The 22919-nt window shown below is 41.7% G+C and overlaps 2 protein-coding genes across 10 annotated transcripts in view; one reads left to right on the top strand and one right to left on the bottom strand.

The window, feature by feature from the left end:
* Positions 1-791: 791 nt before the first annotated feature.
* Positions 792-14368, top strand: ABRA (actin binding Rho activating protein). Its single transcript, XM_081204888.1, has 2 exons — positions 792-1583; positions 11235-14368. Exons 1-2 carry the CDS (start codon positions 847-849, stop codon positions 11695-11697), a joined length of 1200 nt encoding a protein of 399 aa, XP_081061014.1. The 5' UTR covers positions 792-846; the 3' UTR covers positions 11698-14368.
* Positions 14369-14492: 124 nt separating this feature from the next.
* OXR1 (oxidation resistance 1) overlaps positions 14493-22919 on the bottom strand; it is a 189363-nt gene continuing 180936 nt past the window's right edge. For all 9 annotated transcript variants that reach the window (XM_081204469.1, XM_081204474.1, XM_081204470.1 and 6 more), the window contains 5 exons: positions 21820-21942; positions 20609-20761; positions 18760-18855; positions 17755-17828; positions 14493-16295 (listed from right to left, as the gene is read on the bottom strand). In XM_081204469.1, the coding sequence (XP_081060595.1) occupies positions 16160-16295; positions 17755-17828; positions 18760-18855; positions 20609-20761; positions 21820-21942 (582 nt within the window). In that variant the 3' untranslated portion in view covers positions 14493-16159. The remainder of the gene's footprint in view (positions 16296-17754; positions 17829-18759; positions 18856-20608; positions 20762-21819; positions 21943-22919) is intronic.

Below are 22919 nucleotides of genomic sequence, written 5' to 3'. Positions count from 1 at the left end.
CTGATTTCCTTAAGAATGGATAGGTTTGATCTTCTTGCAGTCCATGGGACTCTCAAGAGTCTCCTCCAGCGCCATAATTCAAAAGCATCAATTCTTCGGCGATCAGCCTTCTTTACAGTCCAGCTCTCACTTCCACACATCACTACTGGGAAAACCATGGCTTTAACTATACGGACCTTTGTTGGTAAGATGATGTCTCTGCTTTTTAAAATGCTGTCTAGGTTTACCATCGCCTTTCTCCCAAGGAGCAGGTGTCTTTTAATTTCGTGACTGCTGTCACCATCTGCAGTGATCATGGAGCCCAAGAAAGTAAAATCTCTCACTGCCTCCATTTCTTCCCCTTCTATTTGCCAGGAGGTGATGGGACCAGTGGCCATGATCTTCGTTTTTTTGATGTTGAGCTTCAAACCATATTTTGTACTGGCATTGCCCAATTCCAAGCGTTTTCATTGACTGATTTGCCTTCTTCTAAGAGTGCAAAGAGCAAAAACCATCCCATTAAGCAAATTCCGCTGCATAAAACACATTTTACTGTCAAACCGAATGCATGACTAAGGTACCTTTAGCGAGGGCGCATACAGGTCTGTTAATTTCCATCACAGCTGTGGCTGTCCTGCGTCATCCATGTTTACCATATCCAGTGTCCCATCTGCTGCGGTGAAATGCAAGCCTGGGCTTTTTAAAAAAAGAACACTGTCAGAGTAAGGATCCTCTTTCCATGTGAGAAATGCTTCCCATACTTTCCAGCATCATAAATCCCCACCACCATCTATTTAAATCCCTACCATTCCCTTCTGCCAGTTACTTGCCACAGGGCAGCCTTAACTAAGTGGTGTTAACGCAAGGATGGGTGAGGAAGCCACAGGCAACACAATGTCTCCAGAAGAACAGCTGAAGAAGAACACCCCTGCTCAAAGGGCCATCAGAAAGATCCGTACGGCTAGCCTCGTCATCAGCTTGGCACGGGGTTGGCAGCAGTGGGCATCTGACCACCATACGAAACAAGTCCAGGAGCCCAGTGGATGGGTGCCCTCTGAGGAGAATTCCCCAAGGGAGAGGGTGTATCCCAAGCCACCAACCGATTTCAAGAAAGACCAGTCGAAAGATGGTGTGTCCTTCCCATCAGTACATCAGGAGCCAAAAGAAAATGGAGAGCAGGCCCCAAGTGAATCAAACGAAGCCCTCCAGAAACTTAGCATCAGAAGCAAAGAGGTGACAAAGACCATTGTAAGTAAAGCGTACGAAAGAGGCAGTGGCGTGAGTCTCCTCAGCGACAAGTATGAAAAAGACAATGGGTGTTCGTCAACAAACAAGAGTACTGAAGACATTGATAAGCTTCTCAGTGGCAAAATGTCCCCTACAAGGAGGAGGAAGTGTTCTAACCTGGTGTCGGAGCTGACTAAGGGGTGGAAACAGGTGGAACAGGAAGATAAGGCCGATGAACCGGAACTACAGAATTATCGTAGCGACAGCTTAGATACCGAGGACAGCGGTTATGGCGGAGATGCAGAGGAGAAACTGGATGCTGACAACAGTAGTCAAGAAATACGGACTGTGAGGATAAAACGGCCTTCATCATCACTGTGAGTAATAGTCGAGTTTTCCAAGTGTAGGTCTAGGTGGGCTTCACAAGGGCTGCTTCACCCAATGAGCCTGCCAGGTGGAGATCGGCCCCCCTTGAAACTGCTTCCATCTGATGGATGCTTTATTTATTAAAGGCATTTATTATTATTTAAGGCATTTATACATCATTTACATTTCTGCGAAGTGGGCTCATGTTCAGCCATCACTACAATGTCTCTCCCATGATGCTACATCAAGAACATTTCGGCAGTGGGTGGAGAATAAATCATTGGGTGTGTGATTAACTGGTCAGCACAATGGCCCATGTAAGGACCCATGAGGAGTCCTCACACAGAAGCAGTTTCCAGTGACCTTTGGGTATAGCAGATGCTAACATGTGCAGTAAAAAATTTTTTCAACTGTCTTTGAAATAACCCTAACAATGGAAATACTAGGCTATGGTTGGTGGGTTATACTGTAGTCACATGACGGCTCCATAATGACAGTGTTTTTCAGGAGAGGTTCAGTTGCATACAGCAAACGTTGGTTTGCACAATTAAAGTGGATTAAAACACTCTGCTGCAACAAGTCCACTGAATAAAGATGTTATCTGGAAGACCCCTGAACCTACATCACTTGGGGCCAACTTGGGTAACTCTAGCACTGGTGTTAAAGTTTTCAGATGTTTCCATCTGTTAGCTAGGTGCTTCCATGAAGTACAAACGAAAACCACGGATGCAACACCTGATATTCATGCTTCTGGAAATGAATGTTCTTGTCAGGGGTTTAGGTGCAGAGGCACGGGCAAGGGAGGAAACAGAGAGCGAAGGGGAGGAGACAGAGGAAAGGATGAGTGATGACGACGACCCGAGATCTCCCAGTCTTTCCAGTGAATCAGAGGATTCACAGAAAGGAGCACCAGTGGCCAGGGCAAGGGGGGAGTCTAGGGAGGCACCCCAGGAAGATAGAGCCAGAGGAGACTCAGGGGGGAGCAGCTGGAAATCGGGACCAGCGTCACCGCCAGGAAGCAGGGAAGAGGAAAGGAGCCAGGAGGGAAGCGCTGGCAGCTCACCACAGGAGGGAGGGCAGGAGTCAGGAGTGGCCACACCTCCATCGGGGAGCGAAGAAACGGTTAAGAGGAAAGTGGAAGGTTGGGCGCGCGCGCCAAGTTCAAATGCAGAGGAAGGCGGCGCAGTGAGCAGCCCCGAAAGGGAACCGGGTCCTAAAGCCCGGCGCAAGGAGGCAGAAGGGTCTGGGTCAGCGTCAGAAGAATCCCGGAAGGAAGAAGCCCCGGGGGGTAGAGGGACCCAGAGGAGGACAGTCAGGAGGAAAAGGTGGAGCAAGGCTAGGATATTAAGTTGGTGCGCACGGGGCGGAGACTCAGACGGAGCCTCGCCGATCTAGCTAGTAGACGTAGAGTTGCAGACAGCAGCGTGAGAATGGAAACTGTAATTCAATAAAGACTTTTACTTAATGACCGCTGGCTAGCGTGATCCTCTGTGAGCTAGGATCTTGAAGCAGCTCTGACAGTTCTATTTAGCTTTATCATACCTAAGGGCTGTTGCTAGATCTATCATCCATTAATTTGTATAATCCTTTTTCTTTAGCCAATGAGTTTAGTGGCCACCAACATGTCACATGGCTAAACATCCTATTTTGTCATCTACTGCATGTATAGAGAGATTACAGGCGGCTCAAACTTCAGCTGTCACAGATCTATAAAGATTGATGATGATTGATAGATAGATAGATAGATAGATAGATGATAGATAGATGATAGATAGATAGATAGATAGATAGATAGATAGTTACTACTAATATTCTACAATTAATTACCTGCCACTCACCTCTAAAAACAAAGTAAAACAACTATTTTAATACATAACTGTTAGAATAGCTACTTCTAGTATCCTAGTGGACGAAAGTTTGTACTAGCCGCTTGGAGAGACAGAAGGAGATGCTTATTAGCTTACTCTGTAGGAGAAAGCTGCACACAGCTGGATTTTGCCCTGCCCCTCCCATGCAACTGGCCTTTATGAAATGCCAATTATCCACACAATGCAAATCTGGAAAGAGGGACAATTTCCGATCTGTTGTTTGCAGGAAGAAAAACTACTGCAAAGTACCTATAGCTGTGTGCAGCCACTTCACCTGCCCTACGTAGAAGAATAATGACGGCAACATTTTCTTTGCTTAAAAAAGAAAGAAAGAAAAGCATTTGGCCAGAACCACATGAGTTGCCACCAGACGTGTCATGTAGCAATTGAACACACCAAAGGAATAATGACAAGAAAGTGATTTATAGGACAGGTTCACGACACCTGCAGTTCTGTACTTTCCCCACATTTACTTTTCAGTTTCATTTAAGTGCCCTTCAACTTAAGCCACCATTCTCACACAGCTGCACAGATGAAAGGGTGGTGGTTTTGAAAAACCTTTCAGTTTTTGCAGTGCTGATCATTTCCATACATAGGAACATTAGAAGCCAGAGTATACTGAGTCAGACCATTGGCTATCTAGCTCAGTAGTGTTCACACTGATTGGCAGCAGTTCTTCGGGGTTTAAGACAGGATTCTCTCTCAGCACCCAGAGATGCTAGGGTTCAAACCTGGTGCCTTCTGCATGTAAAGCACATAGATGCTCCGCCACTGAGCTATGGTCCTTTACCAGCTGGAGGAGATGCGGGTGGCGCTGTGGTCTAAACCACTGAGCCTCTTGGGCTTGCTGATCAGAAGGTCAGCAGTTCAAATCCGTGAGACGGGATGAGCTCCCGTTGCTCTGTCCCAGCTCCTACCAATCTAGCAGTTCGAAAGCATGCCAGTGCAAGTAGATAAATATGTACCACTGAGGTGGGAAGGTAAACAGTGTTTCCATGTGCTCTGGCACTTGTCACAGTCCTCTGTTGCGCCAGAAACGATTTAGTCATGCTGGCCACATGACCCAGAATGCTGTCTGTGGACAAATGCCAGCTCCCTCAGCCTGAAAGCAAGATGAGCGCTGCAACCCCATAGTCGCCTTTGACTGGACTTAACTGTCCAGGGGTCCTTTACCTTTACCTTTCACCAGCTGGACCTTGAAATCCTGAACCAAGCCCCAGTCTTGGGAGTCCTCAAAGTCCCAAGGCATTCCTGTACTTTTGCTTTTTTTAATGCAATATTCAATTATTATAAATGTACCCAAAGATGTAGCTTATATACTGTTTGTTTGTTTGCTTCCTTACACACACACACACACACACACACACACACACACACCCCACTTGATTGCAAAAAACAAAAACAGAAAAACCTCAAAGCAGTTTACAAAAAGAATAAAACAAGAAGCTCGGGATTCATCCCCCCCAGTCCCCAAACATTAGCCTCACAACAAGCCTTGTGAGATTGGCTGGCTATATCCTCGCTGAACGTTCATGAAATACTAGTCTGATATTGACAATACTCACCAAATTTTGGACATTCACTGTAACTTAAACAATTGACATAAAATAGCAATATACCTTGTCCTGCAGTGGAGGCAGGGAGAGAAAAATCATGTGATATTTATCTGTTTTGGAATGCTCCTAGTCTAGTCTGTTTTACTGCCAGAGCAACCTGGACTCTCCCCCCCCCCCATCCTATTACCAAGCTGGCTTCTCCACTCATTTCTGTATCCCTGCATAGTCATTCACACCTGTTTAAACAGGGTGTAAAACTATCACAGGAGTGGGGTACTGACTTTCGCACCCACTTGAGACTGTAAAACCTTCAAGCTGTCAAGGATCATGGCCAGTCCACTCACCCACTTGAACTAGAAACCTAAAATTAGGACTGGTGGGACACTGCCAAGCAGGCAAACTTCCTGTTTTTATAGGAATCTGTCTGGAGGATATAGTTCTGTAGTCTTAATTTTGACCAATGGCCCAACATTTCTATTCTGTATTCCCAGTAACTTTGGATGGCTTCATTGCCAATTCAGATCTATTCCTGAAAAGAAGAGGGTCAAATTTGCCACACATATACAATTTCCACTAAACAGCCCATTCAATTCATCCTGGAGCCAGCCCAGATTAACATGAACTACTCACTAAAAATAAAATGCAACCGTAGTGATGATGTAAGTAACCTTTAGCCAGAGTCACATGAACTTCTCAAATATTTTCTGAAGAGCTTCACCTTAACACGACTGTTCAGAAGCGGTAAAGATTTATTTTATTTTATTTTTATTTTGCTAGCTCCCAGCATAGGATTTCTCTGGTGCTGTTTTTATTATATCTGCCAATTGTTTTGTTTTTAACATCCCTCCATAAAGGTGGTTTGCAAGGATCTGGCACTAAAAAGTGTGCAAGAAAAATATTAATAAAGATTAGTATGTACCTTAAAATCTAAAGAGCAGCTGAACGAAGAGACTTAGGTCAATCCAGTCATGGTTAGGATGGTAGACTAGGATCTCAGAAACCAGGGTTCAAATCTTCAGTCAACCATGAAGCATGCTGGTCACCTTAGGTAGGCCAGTCATTCCCCCCCCTTTTTTTTCAGCATAGCCTACCTCACTGAGGAGTTGTAAGGATAAAATGAGGAGGGAGAGAACCATATATGCCACCTTGACCTCTTTGGAGGTCCAAATAAAATGAAATAATAAATATTCTATCTCACTGCCTCAGGCAAACCAGCCCTCAGAATTAGTTTTTGCAGGCCCATGCACCTCTTTGCATTTGGCTTTTCACATTTGAGGTGTATATGTTCAGGACCCACCTTGTTTTTGTGATTAAACTGTTTTTAATATTGTATTATAATGTTGTAACCCACCGTGGAGCCTGAGGCTGAAGGTGCCCACCTTAAATCATCATCATTGATTAGCATTGTTGTGTACATGTTCCAGTGGTATTAATTTTACCTCATGAATTTTCTCTCGTCATGAGTCAGATTGGCGAATCGCTAAAGATGGAGATTGGCCTGCCATGTGAGGGGAAATTTTCCTTCAAACTGGTGTCGTCCTATGAAGGAAATTGCCTTAAAAAAAAATTCTGCCCTTGAGAAAGAAAATGAAGTCCTTGGGCTGCAATACATCCCTTGCCAGCTGAGTGTCCGCTTGAAAAACACAATATTCTCCCCAACAACTTTTGTTACTCCACATGTAGAAAAACGCAGGTTGATGTATAGCTAATTGGATGGCAGACTTTGCTGGAAAGGATTTCAATTTCTCCTCCCTTTCCTCACAAGCTCCTGCTCCATTCGCACCCATTGGCATCTGCTTTACCTAAACACTGAACCCCCCATTACCTGTAATTTGGTTCTCATTCAAGCAATAAACCTCTGTCTGGATTGTACCACCAGATTGCCAATGGAGAAGCCCACATAATTCAGTCCTCTTTCATAAACAACTATTTCCTGCACATAGAGAGCTGGCCGGTAAGGAACATGGCTAGTCTAAAAACCTCCCTAACATCTAGCTTTCTATGTGTAGGGACTATTTTCTGTATGGAGGCGCGTTAAATGACACAAGGTCGTACCTGCAGAGCCACCTCATGTGAACCCCCTTTTTTTTTTTGGCAGGATAAAGATGCTTTAAATAAAGAGAAATAAATATAACCTACTCTAGCAGTAACTATCTGGCAATATGTCTGTGTGGACAAAACACAAACCACCCACACTTTGGGCTGTGTTAATAGGACACCGAGTGTTTTCCTCCCTACTTAAAAAACAATGCCTTGGAGGAAAGTAACAGGCAAGTGGCACTAAAGAAATCCCAGTGTGTTTATACAGAACTACAAAGTTTTGAATTCCATGAAGTTGCAAGGTCGTTTTGAAAGACCTTTGCATTTCCTCAGTATGCCTAGCTTGGCTTGCACCCAGATGGTTGGTTCTCACATGGCTGGCCTAGCACTGAAGTGGCAGGGAAACATACCTTTGAGGAAGAGAGAGAGGGAGAGGGAGAGGGAGAGAGAGGGTACAATAGTTCCTCTTTCAGATTGTGTTTGCTGTTCTGATCACAGGCAGACTTTTGGTTCTCAGATTTCAGCAGCGCCCTGTGCAATGCTAAAATTCAGCACCCCCTCTCTCACACTCTGTTCTACAACATTGTTTTGGCAATCCCTGAAGTGTGGCACCCAAACCAATTGCACCACCCTGTTCTGATCCTTCTGGTGGTTAACAGGTCTGGAAGAACTCTCAGAAATTCAACAATAACAAGCACATTTCTAACCTTCATTTCCTCAATGGAACCAAGTCATGTAAAAAACTTCTCCCCTACACTCCTTCCTTCCTTCCTTCCTTCCTTCCTTCCTTCCTTCCTTCCTTCCTTCCCTCCTTCCTTCTCACAACAGTACTAGGGAACAGGGTTCTAAACTGCAAGAGGAACCTACACACACACCCGGCTCCTTACTTAAGACTCCCCCCACCCTGCTAAAATAAAAAATCAGGGAGGCAGCAAGCGCATAATGGCAGGAACAAGTCCAGCAGACATACCTTTGCTCTTCTTCCAGCGTAACTGTAATTGTGTGAGGGGAGAACACTAAAAAGGGATTCTGGGATGGTGCCCAGGGTAGCTCAAGGACACCCAGTGAGCTTTATGGATGTCTGGGGTCTAAACTCAGGTCTCCCTGTTCTTATTTTGACATACACCACAGTGGCTCTGGACAAGATCACTGCTATATACTGTAGTAATAGGTAAACCCTATTGGCTCCACTCCAGGCTGTTTGGGTGCAGAGTAGAACGTTTGAATCCAGCTCCACCAGAACTCAGTTCAGTCCACTCCTGACATGTACCACAAGGTCTAGAGCAGCCTAGTGCCCTTCTCAATGGCACATAGCTGTGAAACACAAAGATCCTTCCCTGACCCTCAAGATGTTGCTGAACAGCAGTTCATGGCCAACAGTTAAGGATGCACTAGAAGACCACACGTTCCTGCCTCTGCCTCAGACCATGTGAAGTTGTAGTCTAGAGTTGCTGGTAAATGCCCTTCGACTCCATGTCTGTTAATGCTACCAGCCTCAGGAAGAAGCCCAGTGCTGGATTAAACCCTGTGGAGGCCCCATGGCAGTCAAAATCTCATGTTCCCCCTTGTGCTCATGCTCTAGTGGGATAATATTGAGCTGAGAAATATTGATTGTAATTTTCTTTCAAGATCATATCAATATTATTTTGATCCACTGTCGCCAGGCCCCTAAAAAGCATGGGGCCCATAAGCCAGTGCATGCTTTGCCTATTTGGTAATCTGGAACGTCATAGGCCACATTCACACTGTGCATTTAAAGCACTATGGTTCCACTTTAAACAGTCATGGCTTTCCCCAAAGAATTATGGGAGCAGGAGTTTGATCAGGGTTCTGGGAGTCGTTGGTAGACCCTTATTCCCCTCACAGAGCTGCAATCCTCAGAGTTCCCTGTAAAGATTAAGGCATTCTGGGAACTGTAGTTCTGTGAGGAGAAAATGAGTCTCCTAACAACTCTCAGCACCCTTAACAAACAACAAGGAAGCTATGACTATTTAAAGTGGTCCCTTCTGTGATGCTTCTGTGATGTGCCTGTGGCCATAGCAAGGGTGATGCTCTTTGAGTCCCCGTTTTGTTTCAGATAATACTTCTGACCCAATCAATTGACGTTTCCCAGCATTGGGCTGCTAATAGTACAGAGGACTCAGCTGGCCCTTTCTAATAAAAAAAATGAAAAATTGGAAAAGAAATTATGAAAGGGAAACAGAGGCAGGAAGTGTCACAGCAGAAGATTCCTATGGGAAAAGGAGAGAGAGTCGGCGTTGGATTGTGTTTGGGTGTCAAAGCAGCAAACCAAAAGCAAAACAAGTGGTGCTAATCTAGCCCACTAAGGAGAAGATTAAAATGGGAAGGTGATAATAGTATTTAGTTTGAAAGGAGGATTAAAAGAAGTGGGAAGAATGGAGGGGGTGGGAGCAAATGTCAGAGGCACAAAGCAATCAGAAGTTTTAAAATAGGATCCAGGAACTTAAGGTATCTTTGCAGCTGCTTTCCTTTCCCTCACCACTTCCAGCCTTTGTAACTTTGCAGGAATCAGACAAGGAGGAGGGGAAGGCACGCAAGGCCTAAGAGGTCATAGACCGGGAGATTGGGAAGAGGACAGCTGCTGTACTGTATCTGCATCTGCCCTCTGCGTGACTGAGCAGATAGCAAAGATATCAGAAAGAAGGTTCAGAATATAGGTGCTTTGGTGAGCTATAATGGGTTTTTTCCCCTCCCTGAAGCTTAGGCGTACCATTTCACTTAACGTATTTCACATGCATTATCATTGGACTTGTAACAACAGAGGGACATTCAGCAGATGGAATGCTGTTCGGACTGACCTTTCCAAGTATTCAGAGCTATAGCTGAATGGCAGCATGCAAGGTTGTCCCGGAATTCGGAAAACAGAGCAGCGGTTTCAAAAGGGAGATGGCTGTAAATAGGAGCTGGGGGGGGGGGGAGGGATGGACAAAACTAGGAGCAAGGGGCCCCTTTTGCTGTCAAGGGCTGCATTCCCTTAGGACAGGGTTCCTCAAATGGTGGGACAGGGCTACCAGTGAGCCTCGTTCCACTTTCAGGTGGGCTCCAGGGCCACAGCCACCTCATTCAGCAGTCCTACCCCCTAGCCGAATCGAAGACTTTTGGTTGGAATTATGCCACCCCATCAACTCCCCATAGGCTAGGTAAAGATGATTGGGAGAGAGAAGTCTAGATGGGAGGTGTAGTTTTCTACAGGGCCAGAGGAGCTGTGAAAGGAACGCCCCAGCTGTATCATGACATCTTAGCCCTTAATGTACCAAATTTTAAGATACCGTGGGCACAGAGATGCTTTTGGTTCCTGTGCCATTATAACAGTGAAATTTGTTTCCTTGGGATCTTCCAGTGGAACTGTGAAGAATTTTCGATTTGGACAGGCTGACACAGGAAATGTGTGATTTAATGTATGTTTTATTATACTACAGCACTGTGTGGTATAGAGGTTAGAGTGCTACGATGTCCACCCTGGAACTCAGAATCATGGAATCATAGGACTGTAGAGTTGGAAGGTACCTGAGGGTCATCTAGTTCTACCCCTTGCAATGCAGGAATCTCAACTAAAGCATCCCTGACAGGTGGCAATTCACCTTCTACTAAAAAAAATACATTCAATGATGGAGAGTCCACCACCCTCCAATGGAGTCCGTTCCACTGTTGAACAGCTTTTACTGTCAGAAAGTAATTCCTAACGTCTAGTCGGAATCTCCTTTCTTGTAACTTGAAGCCATTGGTTCAGGTCCTACCTTTCAGAGAAGGGGAAAAAACCAAGCTTGCTCCATGAAGCTCGCTGGGTGACCTTGGGACCATCATTCACTTTCAGCCAAACTACCTCATCAGAGGTGTGTTGAGACGATCAGGTAAGGTTGCCCTCCACCTGAGCTCATGGGACAAAGGATCATGCAGATGCAGCAAATAATAAGCTAAATAAAGGGTTATTCTTCTTGACAGGAAAATAGTAATAATGCAATCCTGAACAAAATCTGGCGTTCCAAGATAAAAGAGATGGCAAGGAGACAGTTGTAAGCATGCTCAGATGAAGCTATTATAAAGATGTGACTTTTAGAATTGGTGATAACATGCCACCTAGTGGCCTGCCCTTTAAAGCAAAAGATGAGCAGTACTAAAAGGCATTCCGTTACCATTTAATGCAGTTCAAAAACCATCTATTTCTTGGTTCTTTCAGTGCAAACAGAAGCATCAAGGCCTCCAAGAAATACAGCCCCGTCCACAATCTGAGAGGGAGATGGGAAGACTGGGCAGATGAGCACATGATCACACAAAAGCTCAATCCCTTCAGTGAGGAGTTTGATTACGACCTGGCCATGTCCACCCGCCTGCGCAAAGGAGATGAAGGCTATGGCCGTCCTAAAGAAGGTACAAAAACGGCAGAAAGGGCCAAGAGAGCGGAGGACCACATCCACCGAGAGATGAAAGACATGTGCTTCATCATCAGAACAATGGCTCGGCACCGCCGTGATAGCAAGATCCAAGTCACTTTTGGTGACCTGTTTGAAAGATACGTCCGTATTTCGGATAAGGTCGTTGGAATACTCATGAGGGCCAGGAAGCATGGGATGCTGGACTTTGAAGGAGAAATGTTGTGGCAAGGCCGGGATGACCATGTGATAATAACTTTGCTAGAATAATGCTATTCTTCATGGGATAACTCAAAGCGTTATCAGTTCCTGGTCAACTATATGTTGACTACTCCAGCTGAGACATCCACGTTCTTCTTGGGGTAGCCAGTGTTTTGGACTATGATTCCCATCAGTCAGCACACCCATTGGTCAGATCATGGGACCTGTAGTCCATAATAGCTAGAGGACATCATGTTGAGTGCTTGCGTCATAGAAATAGTCAGAATCTCCTCCCTTTAAGTAATGTCTACATGTTACTAGCAAGTTCATGCTTCTTCAGCCAGTTTTATAAGGCTGAACTGCACAGAGTAGATTAGCATATAAGGGAATGAAGTTTACATTCTATCAGAATGCAAGTAGCTTTGCATTTGTTCAATATATACTGTATGCTTGTTGGGTTTAAGAGGGGTAACAGCAGCAAATTTATCTAGAATAAATAATTCCTAGACTAAGTATAATAAACTATACTGTAGCATTACTTATATAAACTGTGCAATATACACATTTATATTTACTAAGTCACTATAAACTTCAGGATGGCATCAATTTTATACACTATGTAAGTCAACCTGTAGTTGCTTCAAAATGTATAGCTGGACTATTTTTTTTCTGTGTTTAATTATTTTTATAACTATGTATTTATGACGCTGATTGACAAGTGCTTGAAAAATGTATGGGAAAGCCTCCGGATAAACAGTATTATACTTTTACTGTTTAATGTTAAAATGTACCAAAACAAAACCTACCCCTATCCCATGTTCTCTTTCAAACTGAAAGATCACACATCTTCTTACAGAAGAAAAAAAGATGTATGACTATTTTCAGTCATAAAGCTAATATTGTCAGAAATGTTTTTCAGGCATTACAGATAGGTTGGTGAAAATGCTTTGGCTCACAATACAAACTTATTTATTTGCAGTAAATTCCTTATTTTGCTAAGGAATAAATTTCCTACATATATAGGCATGGAATGAGACTTTAGAGATTTGCATACTAACATTGTTTGCAAAACAATGTGCTTTGAAATAAGTGGTGAAAAAAGGCAATACTCTCCTTGAACAAAAAAATTGATTGCTTTTGAGACTGCAAGATTGAGTTCTAATGTACTACTTCAGCTCTCTCTATATATGTGATTTCATTTTGAAGATTGTTTGCCCTTTATAATGCCATTATTTGCTTAGGTTCTATACACAGGTGTGTGCACTTTAGAGCTGCTTTGAGTACCAGTAGTTCTCTAGAATGGGGTCACAAGTGTCCTCAGTCTGCAGATCGCAAGGGTAAGTTGTCAAAAAATAATGTGTTGGATATTATTTCTGCCAAATACAAAAACCATCAATCATCAAATTCTTCTTGTTCTTTTACATTAGCAAGAAAGCATTATACACTCTCTCTCTCTGGTTGAATCCAACGCTAGTCCAACTCAAAATTGACCAATTGAAACCATAACCTAAATTAGTCGTCCTAATTTCAATGGATCTACTCTGAGCAGGACTAGTACTGGAGAAAACTTTATGCGCATGCACACATGGTGGGTTCCATTGCATTATTCTGATTGGAAGCTATTCATTAAGGTGTTGCTTATTGATTACTATACTATATTGTGACATGCAGCAAGCAGAACAACTCTTGCCTATTTCTCCAGTCACTGGAGAGGATCGACTACAGAAATTTCTCACCATAACAATCAGAGGGGGTTAATCCTAGATTAAAATGTAAGAGCCTTGCTGGATCATACCAAGGTCCATCTCAGCCAGCATCTTTTCTAGCAATAGCCAGCAAAATGCCCACCAAGAACCTATAAGCATCACAGAAGGGAACAGCCCTACCCATGACCAGTAGCCAGAGCTGTATCACCTCTGAACATGGACATTCCATGCAAGTATCATAGCTGTTTACATCATGTCAGTTCCTTTGATTCAAGTTACCATAAGTCTAGCAACCCCCTCAGATGAGGATGCTTGAAAAGATTTGAAAAGATTTGCAGGCAATTGCAGACAAAATCATCAATAAGTATTGATCAACATGAACTCTGCATACAGCTGCAATGAAAAATATTTTTGTTGGGTAAAAGGAAGATTCTAACTAGGTAAAAATTTCAAAGGGCCTTATAAACCTGTAAGATACTATTGACCCCTAATACTGTCTACAATACTAGGGAAAGTAATTTGTTTATTATGAAAAGACAAAAGATTGGATTTTTCACCCTCTATGCTTCATGTTCAGAAGAAATAGGTTCTCTGCCAAGCACTGGTAGGCAAGAAAAACCAAAATAGCCATTCCAACCTGTTTTCAGTTCATTGTCCATGAATGCGGCCACTGAACGTTCTCAGACCTCACTGGGTGTCTTGGGTGTTTTTTTGGGGGGGGGTTAAATTTTTATTTCTGTAAAGCTTGCGATCCTCCTAAGTCTGCTCAAACTTCCATCCTGTGCATGGATGGTGCTGTTTTTTTGCTACTGAGCTCCAGCATTCACACTCTGACAACTGGAAATAAGAGGTAGAATCATACGAATTGTAGGGTTGGAAGGGATCCTGAGGGTCATTTAGTCCAACCCCCTGCAAAAGGCAGGAAACCCAACATGCAGTCCCCCATCCAAATTGAAACCATACCGGTAACAATACCTTCTTTCCTTCAGGGAATTTGTGTGTCTAAATAAAGTCCCGACTCAAGTTTCATGTTACATGTACTTAAGATTTATTTGCTCTATATCAGTATGACCTTATAGTACTTAAAATCCATTACAGGATTGTTTATAGTTAGTCTTAAACCCACAAAGACAATAATACTGCTGTGGAAGACCAAAGGGGAGAAAAAGCCATTTAATTTATTTACAGTTTCATTTGTAAACATTTAATCTACATATATTGTACTATGTTCTAACAGGAGTAAAGAGCTATACATTGAGACAGAAAACGACGCCCTGTATGTTTAGTTGTATTAAGCATGAGCATATTGTAGAGCTAGAACATCCCCTTTCCCATTACCACAGCAGTAAACATCCTTCCGATAAGTGTTTGAACTTCTGAAAGAACTTTATATTAGCGACATACAATACAACTACAGCTAATGATTTAAGCCAAACCCTTTGGCTTCTTATTCCATTTCTAGAATAATTTAAAGTGCTAGAAGCAACCCGTCAATCAACACTTTCTCTCTCTCTCTCTAAAATAACAAAAACTACTTTTAAACATTAATTTACAAAGAAATATATACAATGTTCATCTGGAACAGCTGAGATTTCAGCACAAAATCATTCACTGTCACACTTAACAGCTTTTTTTTTTCAATTTTTGCTTTTGCATAAACATAGAATATAAGCTTTGAAACAAACTGTTGTTGAGCGATTATTGCCACAATGGCTTTTCGGTTCTCCTACAAAAGTGAACGAGAGCTACTGATTAACTGTATTTTAGCCTGTCTTGTTTTTCATTTTGAGGTCACGGAACAGTAAAGTTTGCATATTACAAGTCTACTGGGTTACAATGTCTACCTAGAGTACATTACCTCATTGAATCAGAGCTGGTGCTAACTGCAGTTTACAACATAGATCCACTCAAAAGAAAAAAGAGAGAACACCACACCTATATTTTCTCTCTTTTTTTGGACAGGAGCAATTCCTGGAGACGATGTGCTACAAAGCTACAACAGAAAAACTATAAAACAGTATATATATCTATATATCTGACACTTTATGTTGTTTGGGAGGAAAATGCATCTGTTTCATAGTCTTAGAACATATAATGCCCCTGCTATAGCTATGACTTCTCCACTGCATTACGCTCACTTTGTCCAACTAAGCATTGGTATTTTGTTTCTCTTGACCATGTAGCTCAATCGTTACCCAACATTTGTCCCAATCCTGCAGATCATGAACAGCTTGTGCAAAATACTTCAATACAATCAATAAGGGCAGCTACATTTTTACTGTTAAATACAACAGACATGAATTCTCTACGCATGAAAGGAAATGACACCGTTGAATGTGGATGAATACTTTGTCTAGTAAGTGGCACCATCTGAATGGTTAAAAAAAAATATATGGCCCAGACCGATCACTGTCAAAAATTTCAGAATCTCCATTTGTCTCTTATTTAGACCAATAGGGACATGTTTCACTACAGTTTGTGTAAATACATGTTTTCTCAATGAAATAGCCCAAAAGAGTATGAGAAAGCTTTGGAGTAGTGGGGGTGGGGGTGGGGAAACCCAGGGATGACAAGCCACATGACAAGAGAGACCTACCTTCCCCAATAAAGTAAAAACTCCAATTATGACTTATGAGAGCTACATCCTTCAAAAAATATAGCAGGCTGATTAAAAATAACCTAAATAATGTTTTATGTAAAGGTATTTAGATGGCCATGCAGAGAATTTTGAAAGGCATTGCTGCATTATATTGCTTCAAGGGCTTTTTGAGCTGCACTGATCCATTTCAGGTTTGGGACAACCTTTTGTAGTAGCAGTTTATATTTTATTCAAAGCCCCAAATTTCAATGTCTTGAATAATGAAATCTTCTTTCTTAGAAAGAATGCGATTCCCAAATGTTTTGCAAGAATGACTTCTTCCATGGTAGAGATCGCCATCGAGCCAAAGTGCAAATTCACCCCTGGAATATGGAAAAAAGAATTATTTCTCCACAGTAGGAAGCCACCCTCCTTACATGAATTAACACATACATGATTAGAACTCAAGAACAACAGGCATGTTCCATTTCCTTTCCATCCCCGAACACAATTGCATCTGCATTTGAAACCAGCACATTTTGCTAGGAATTCTTTCCTTGCCATAAATATTTCTGCATCCCTTTTAACTGAAGGGTGAACAGAGACTAATCAGGTAGCATTACGTTACACCTATTTAGTTACACACACTACTGAAGTTTGGCACCTGCAGACAGAGCACAGTACAGAAATGCAACCTGGTCCCTCACTAAGTAGTTTTTGATCTAATAAAACGTGAATCCAGTCTTCCTTGTATTCATCCAGCACTGAAACACCTGAGGGAAAGGTTCAGAGAATTTGGCAGAAGATGAGAGGTCCTGGGCAGAAAAAAAGCAAACTTGGGAGCTTGCATAAAGATGGATCAGCACATCACTATTAATCTGCAAACACCACATAGAATTTATATGTGTTCAATGTGCTTCACACACAATCTTCTGGCAATCATTAGAACAATCCTGTGAGACAGAGTCATCTCTCCTGTGTTGCACAGGGAATAAGATGAAGTTGAAGCAATAGTGGCTCACCTTAGGCTACATAGCAAGTTCCAAGTGTTTGAAATGCACCGTTTTGAATTCACAGCTCAGTTTGCTAGCCGTTATGCTATACCTGCACTAAATCTAACATTGGGAGGGCACCAGATTGCAAAAGGCAGTGCGATAGGGAACTGGTGACCCTCCAAATGCGTTTTTTTTGGGGGGGGGATTTCAACTCTCAACAGCTGCAAATGTCAGGGATGATGGGAACTGCACTCCCACAGCATCAGATTCCTGCCTTAGAGCTATTCTCTCTACATTGCTTCACCTCCCACTATTCTCTCCATATCTCGCTGCCCTTGGACATTCTGTTCACATGAAGGGAATATTCCATTTCAACTGAAACTGTGAATGAAGGTTATATGGGAGAGAGAAGGAAATACTATAGGAAATGATAGCTCGGAAACAATATTTAATGTAAAAGAAGTCAACATGGCCATGAACAAAGGGGATTAATTCTTGGATGTGACCCAAAAAATTCTATTTGCAAACACTGGTAAGTGTATAGATTTATCAAGAAGCAAAAGCATTAAGATGTCTAGAAGCAGATAGAAGAGGAGAAATGGTACAGTGTCTTAAGAAGACCACTTCAAAGTGAGTATATATATGAAAAAAGGCTGTAAGAGCTGCATTTATAATCAGGACTGCATAATTCCTTCAAAGTAATGTTTTATTATTCAAGTATCATAGCTACAAGGTTCAATATAGTTAACAGCATACCACTTCTGTATCTGAGGGCTTTATCTGGTGGAGGGGGAACCCACCATAAAAACCAATCCTTAGTAAGAAAATAAATAAATTCATCACTCACCCTCCGCCACCAAAAGCTAGGGCATCCATGTCGCCTTTAAGAAAGAACATATTGTCCCCAGTCCACGTGAAAGTCTAATGTTAAAAGAATGAAAAAACAACAGCCAGACACAGTGATTATGTGAAATTACGACCCCCAGGGAAAAAATGGCCGGGGGTGGGAGAGGAGTAAAGCAACGTCAATGGTTTTTGTTTCAGAGAGTGCTATGGATAATACTTTATAAGCAGGACCTGCTACAAAACGTCGCAGCGTGAGCCTCCTATGCCTTCTTCCAGGATATCCATACTATTCCTGCATTGAAGGTTGGACTAGATGACCCTCAGGAACCCTATCTATGAGTCTATTATTCACCCTTCCCAGGTTTCTTGATTTTTCCTCAAAGAGACAGAGAGGTTTTCAGTTAAGATTTACTCATAGTAGACCCATAAAAATTAACGGACATAACTTGTCACATTCATTAATTTCAGTGGGTCAATTCTAAGTAAAACTTAGCTGAATGCCACCCTGAAATTTGGCATTCCATGGCCACTGAGTATATTTAAGTCCTCTACAGAAAATGAATTTCATAACTGAGAAGTCACTGTTACATATGCTCACTGAAGCAGACCCTCTGAACTAGATCTTAAGGTCCTTTAAGTAATAATTCCCTTCCAAGTCATTCAGGGCTTATGGGCAATAACTGAAGTCAATTATTAGTATAGAATATTATATGCACACTCATACCAGGTTCATCTTATTTTAAGAAGATGACACATAATCTTGCAGTTCAATGACATTCCATCTTAGGGCAATTTTTTAAAGAACTGCTTTATTAGAGTGAAGTCCACAGACAAATAAAGCAAAACATTAAAATTACAATCAAAAGGAGAAGTTATAGAAAGCTGACAAAAACTTAACTCTACATATTCTCTGAGGGGGGCTTTTAAGATAAATATCAACTTAAAAGCATAAAATTCACATGTTAATTATGCAGTATTGTATCAACCAACCTCTTTTAGTCCTTACCTCAAAATCTGGACAAAAAGTAAAAAGAAAGGTTTCTCCAGTGCCATAAAAACCATCACTCACTTTAAAGGGTTCGGAAGCTAGTGCCCCAAAGATCTAGAAAAATAATAATTAAAATGATCTGGTGTTCATGAGATTTCTTTCCTTAATATATCTGTAAGCAGTACAATTAGAACTCTGATACGGTCTTCCTTCATGTCCAGATTAAATTAGATCCCTCCACTAATTTCTCTTCAGATCAAATGAATTTACTTCTCCTTACTTACAATGCTGAGCTAATATTAATTATCTTCAGGAAGGTATTTAATGTAACTGTTTTTCCAAGACAATTCCGGATGGCAGTTTGCTTAGGAACCAGAGAATCAACTCAGGAAACACAAAAAGAGGTACTTATTGGTGCAAAAAAATAACAAAATAAAAATAATAGCAGTGACTGACTGCCATTGTTAATGTCTGTGATGATTAGCCAATTTGGGACAGCAGTTATCAGAGTTAGGATCACTGCAACGAATTTAGCTTGCTTTCAGCAGGCATGCTAATTCAGTGTGCCTCTTATACAAGCAAATCAGCTTCCTGAAAACACAATAGAACAATCTTGAGCCTTGTCCTGCTCAACTGAGCTCCACCCTTCCTCCTCCACCTCACTACCTCTGCTTTCCTATTCTGCTACAGTACAAGACATGCTGCTGTCTTATTGGCTCAGAGCAAGAAATGTGCAGCTGCCAAAACGCAGCACCATAAAATGCAACTCTGGGGTGCTATCTATCTCCTGTGGCATTGTATAACTCTGCTCAGGAGAATGAAGGAAAGCAGAAGCAGTAATCATAGCACACCTTTGTGTTTTTCCAGATGGACTGAAATTAGAGGTGGAGTAGTGCTTTTAGAGCCCAACATTCACCTTGTGCTTGAGAAGAGCATTATGAACCACAGAGATCTGTATTTCCAAATCAGGAAAAAACAAAACCTAGTGACATTAGTAAAGTTAGTTCTGATGTTTTGCTGCAAATGGCCAAGCCATGTGCTATGGAACATTAAAAAGCCACTACAGTGGTACCTCGGGTTAAGTACTTAATTCGTTCCGGAGGTTCGTTCTTAACCTGAAACTGTTCTTAACCTGAAACACCACTTTAGCTAATGGGGCCTCCCGCTGCCGCCGCGCCACCGGAGCACGACTTCTGTTCTCATCCTGAAGCAAAGTTCTTAACCCGAGGTACTATTTCTGGATTGGTGGAGTCTGTAACCTGAAGCATATGTAACCTGAAGCATATGTAACCTGAGGTACCACTGTATATAGATACCATATGGACTCAGGTCTTAAGGTTTGGGGCTCTATGTGGTTGTAATACAAGAGTCTTCTATTTTAGCACCCTAAATTTGTTTTAAAAAATTGTGGCAGATGAAACAGGCTCTATGAAACTTAACACCTAAGTACTTTCATAGACAAAATACTTCTTCCTACAGCACAATAAATTTGCCAGCCTTTAAAGGACTACAGGATCCCAATACCAAAAAAACCTTGCTATATGTCATATTCCTCCTATGTAGAATAGTCACATGTAAGCCAGCCTCTGCCTGTTGAGACTTCTGAAGTTTCTCCAGAGAAAGGAAAAATAAGATAGAAAGGATTGCAGAAACACACGCAAGCAACGGCTTCTGGCTACTTTTCTCCAGCCCCCTGCTCCATTAAAGTTAAGCAGAGAAACAATACTCAGCACTGGCTCATTGCTCCTCTCCTGTGGTTAATGTAAAATGTAGCTATGCTATACGATGGCTAATTTAAGAGGTTTTAAACTTTGGGGTTTGTTTGACTGGGGAGAGAGGGGAAGAATAGTGTTTATTGTTTCCTTACCTGTCCATCACTGTCTTTGATTACCATTAGTACTGGTGAGTCCAGCCCCATCATGGTTCTGTACAGGGTCTTCAAGCTCATGCCATGCTTTGCAGTACTGTAGACAAGGGTCCATGGATACCCAATAGTTCGTGGTGGAAGATGTTTTGTGAGCTAATAAAAAACACAGATGCAAATAATGCATATATACTGAATATAATGGACTAATTAATTAAAAAAGAAGCAGCTTTGGGATGAGACAATTCGTACACATATGACCTATCTTCCTTTTGCTAGACTTTTGTAGTTCATTACTCCAAGTCCAACACTTAAAACTGCTTTACACAAAATAGTCGTAATATTTAATTTCAAATCAACAACAACAAATGGGACAAACTGTATTTTTAAAGTTAATTGCTGGAGCTAAAGTCACGGGGATTTACTTCCAACTAAAAGCATTTAGGATTGGGTTGTTAGGCACAACGGACAGTCTGTCTTGCCCACATCAGAAACAATTCAGGGGACCTAAATTGTTTTGTTGAATGTCCAGCAGATGTTTTGTAAACTAATACAGGTCTCAAGCAGGATATAGTAAAGATCAAAACTTCACCTTTTATTACTTGCTGAACCATCTAGACATACTGTAAATTGTGGGACACATTCCCATGGCACCCAGTTACTGATTAAGTCATGGTCAGTCACGATTACTTCATGTTTTCACAGTGGCCAAACAGATACCCATGGAAAGCACAAAAGCTGGACAGGAGGCCAACAACACCTGTGCTCTCCACCACCTCTGATGCTGGAGGTAAGATATAGCCATAATAAATAGTACCCTCCCCTCATCCTCAGTTAAAGAACATCTTATCCTGGATTAACAACCAGATACAGTACATAGAATTTCTAGTCCACCCAAAGTGGATTATTCATACAATTATTATGCAGAGAGAAGGAGCACAAATATGAATTGTAGACTATAGACTAGAACTAACTTAACTAGTTTTGAACCTTACCAGAAACATTTTGGAGCCAGGATGTATTACTTCAATAAACCAATCACATGAACAATTTTCTCTTTTTATGCTTAATTGATTTTTGGTAACTTGTTTATACCAGCATCTTCAGGAGGAGGAGTACAATATTTACTTCAACACTTCAGCTTTTTACAGCAATGTTAAATAAAATGTCAAACCTATCATTTTGAGGACCGGCATACCTTTTTTATTTCATACCTTTTCAATTTGCTCCGGTTGTAACAATTCACTGGGGTCATTAAGATTTGGCCGAAATGCCTCAGGCTCCAGGGTCGCCTTTATCGTTCCCTGTGTTGAAGGTGTATCTTCCCTTGTGGTGATCTGCAAAGATGGAGGAAAAATTAAATAAGCATTCAAAATACCATGCAACATATCTGAAAATCTGAAAACACTTGTAAAAGCTTTCAAGACCTATACAACTATACTCTTCCCTATTGTAAGATAGCCACAGCATGCCCCAGTATAAAGTACATTGAATGACATATTAAAATAGCTTCTGGCTTTTTTCCTCATCACATATCTCCTGTAATATTTGAAATAAAAGTTTTTAACCGCATAGGAACTTGCAGAATATTTTCAACTGGCATGGCACAGGGCCAAATGATGGTAGCAAATTATTGTCTGCACCAGTCCCATCATTGGAAGGAAGGAAGGAAGGAAGGAAGGAAGGAAGGAAGGAAGGTGAAGCCCCATGCTAGCCCAACTGGGAGAAAACCACATTGGGAGAAGACTATTTTGCTGTTTAAATTTGACCTCCGCAATCTCCAGCTTTCTGCAATTTAAGATAACCCAACACAAAAATCATCAACCGTCAAGTTTAGCCAGGCTCTTAAAAGGGGGGGGGATGTTCTATTAATATTTTTCTAGTTAATACTATATTAATTTTTGTTTACATTTAAAGGATGCACAGAAACTGACCCCCAAACAGGAGTCACAGTACCCTTCACCTTCCACCCCAAGTAGCAAGAAGCTTCTTCCCACCTATGAAATGCAAATGACAAATGTACTCATCAGTAATTCAAACGCTGATAAATACACCTGTATTTCTCCTATCTCCCTGCAATGCCTCAATTGGGCCACTTGCCCCCCCCCCCTTTAAGCACAGCATAATGTTTGCTACTTTAAGACAACTATTTTTAAAAGCCGAAAAACATCTTAGGGAGGAGTATCAGTCAGTAAGTGTTGTGCATAGCCAACTTCTGGTGCAAATAAGCAAAATTGTCGTGTGTGTCCCGAGCTTGATTTCTGAATATTGTACATCAGAACAAAATATGATGAGTGCATTCCAGTGCTCAGAT

Source organism: Podarcis bocagei (genome assembly GCF_964188305.1).
Source record: "Podarcis bocagei genome assembly, chromosome: 8".
Taxonomy (NCBI): domain Eukaryota; kingdom Metazoa; phylum Chordata; class Lepidosauria; order Squamata; family Lacertidae; genus Podarcis; species Podarcis bocagei.
The sequence above is the reverse complement of the archived record's forward strand: the minus strand, read 5'-3'. Positions and strand labels throughout refer to the sequence as shown.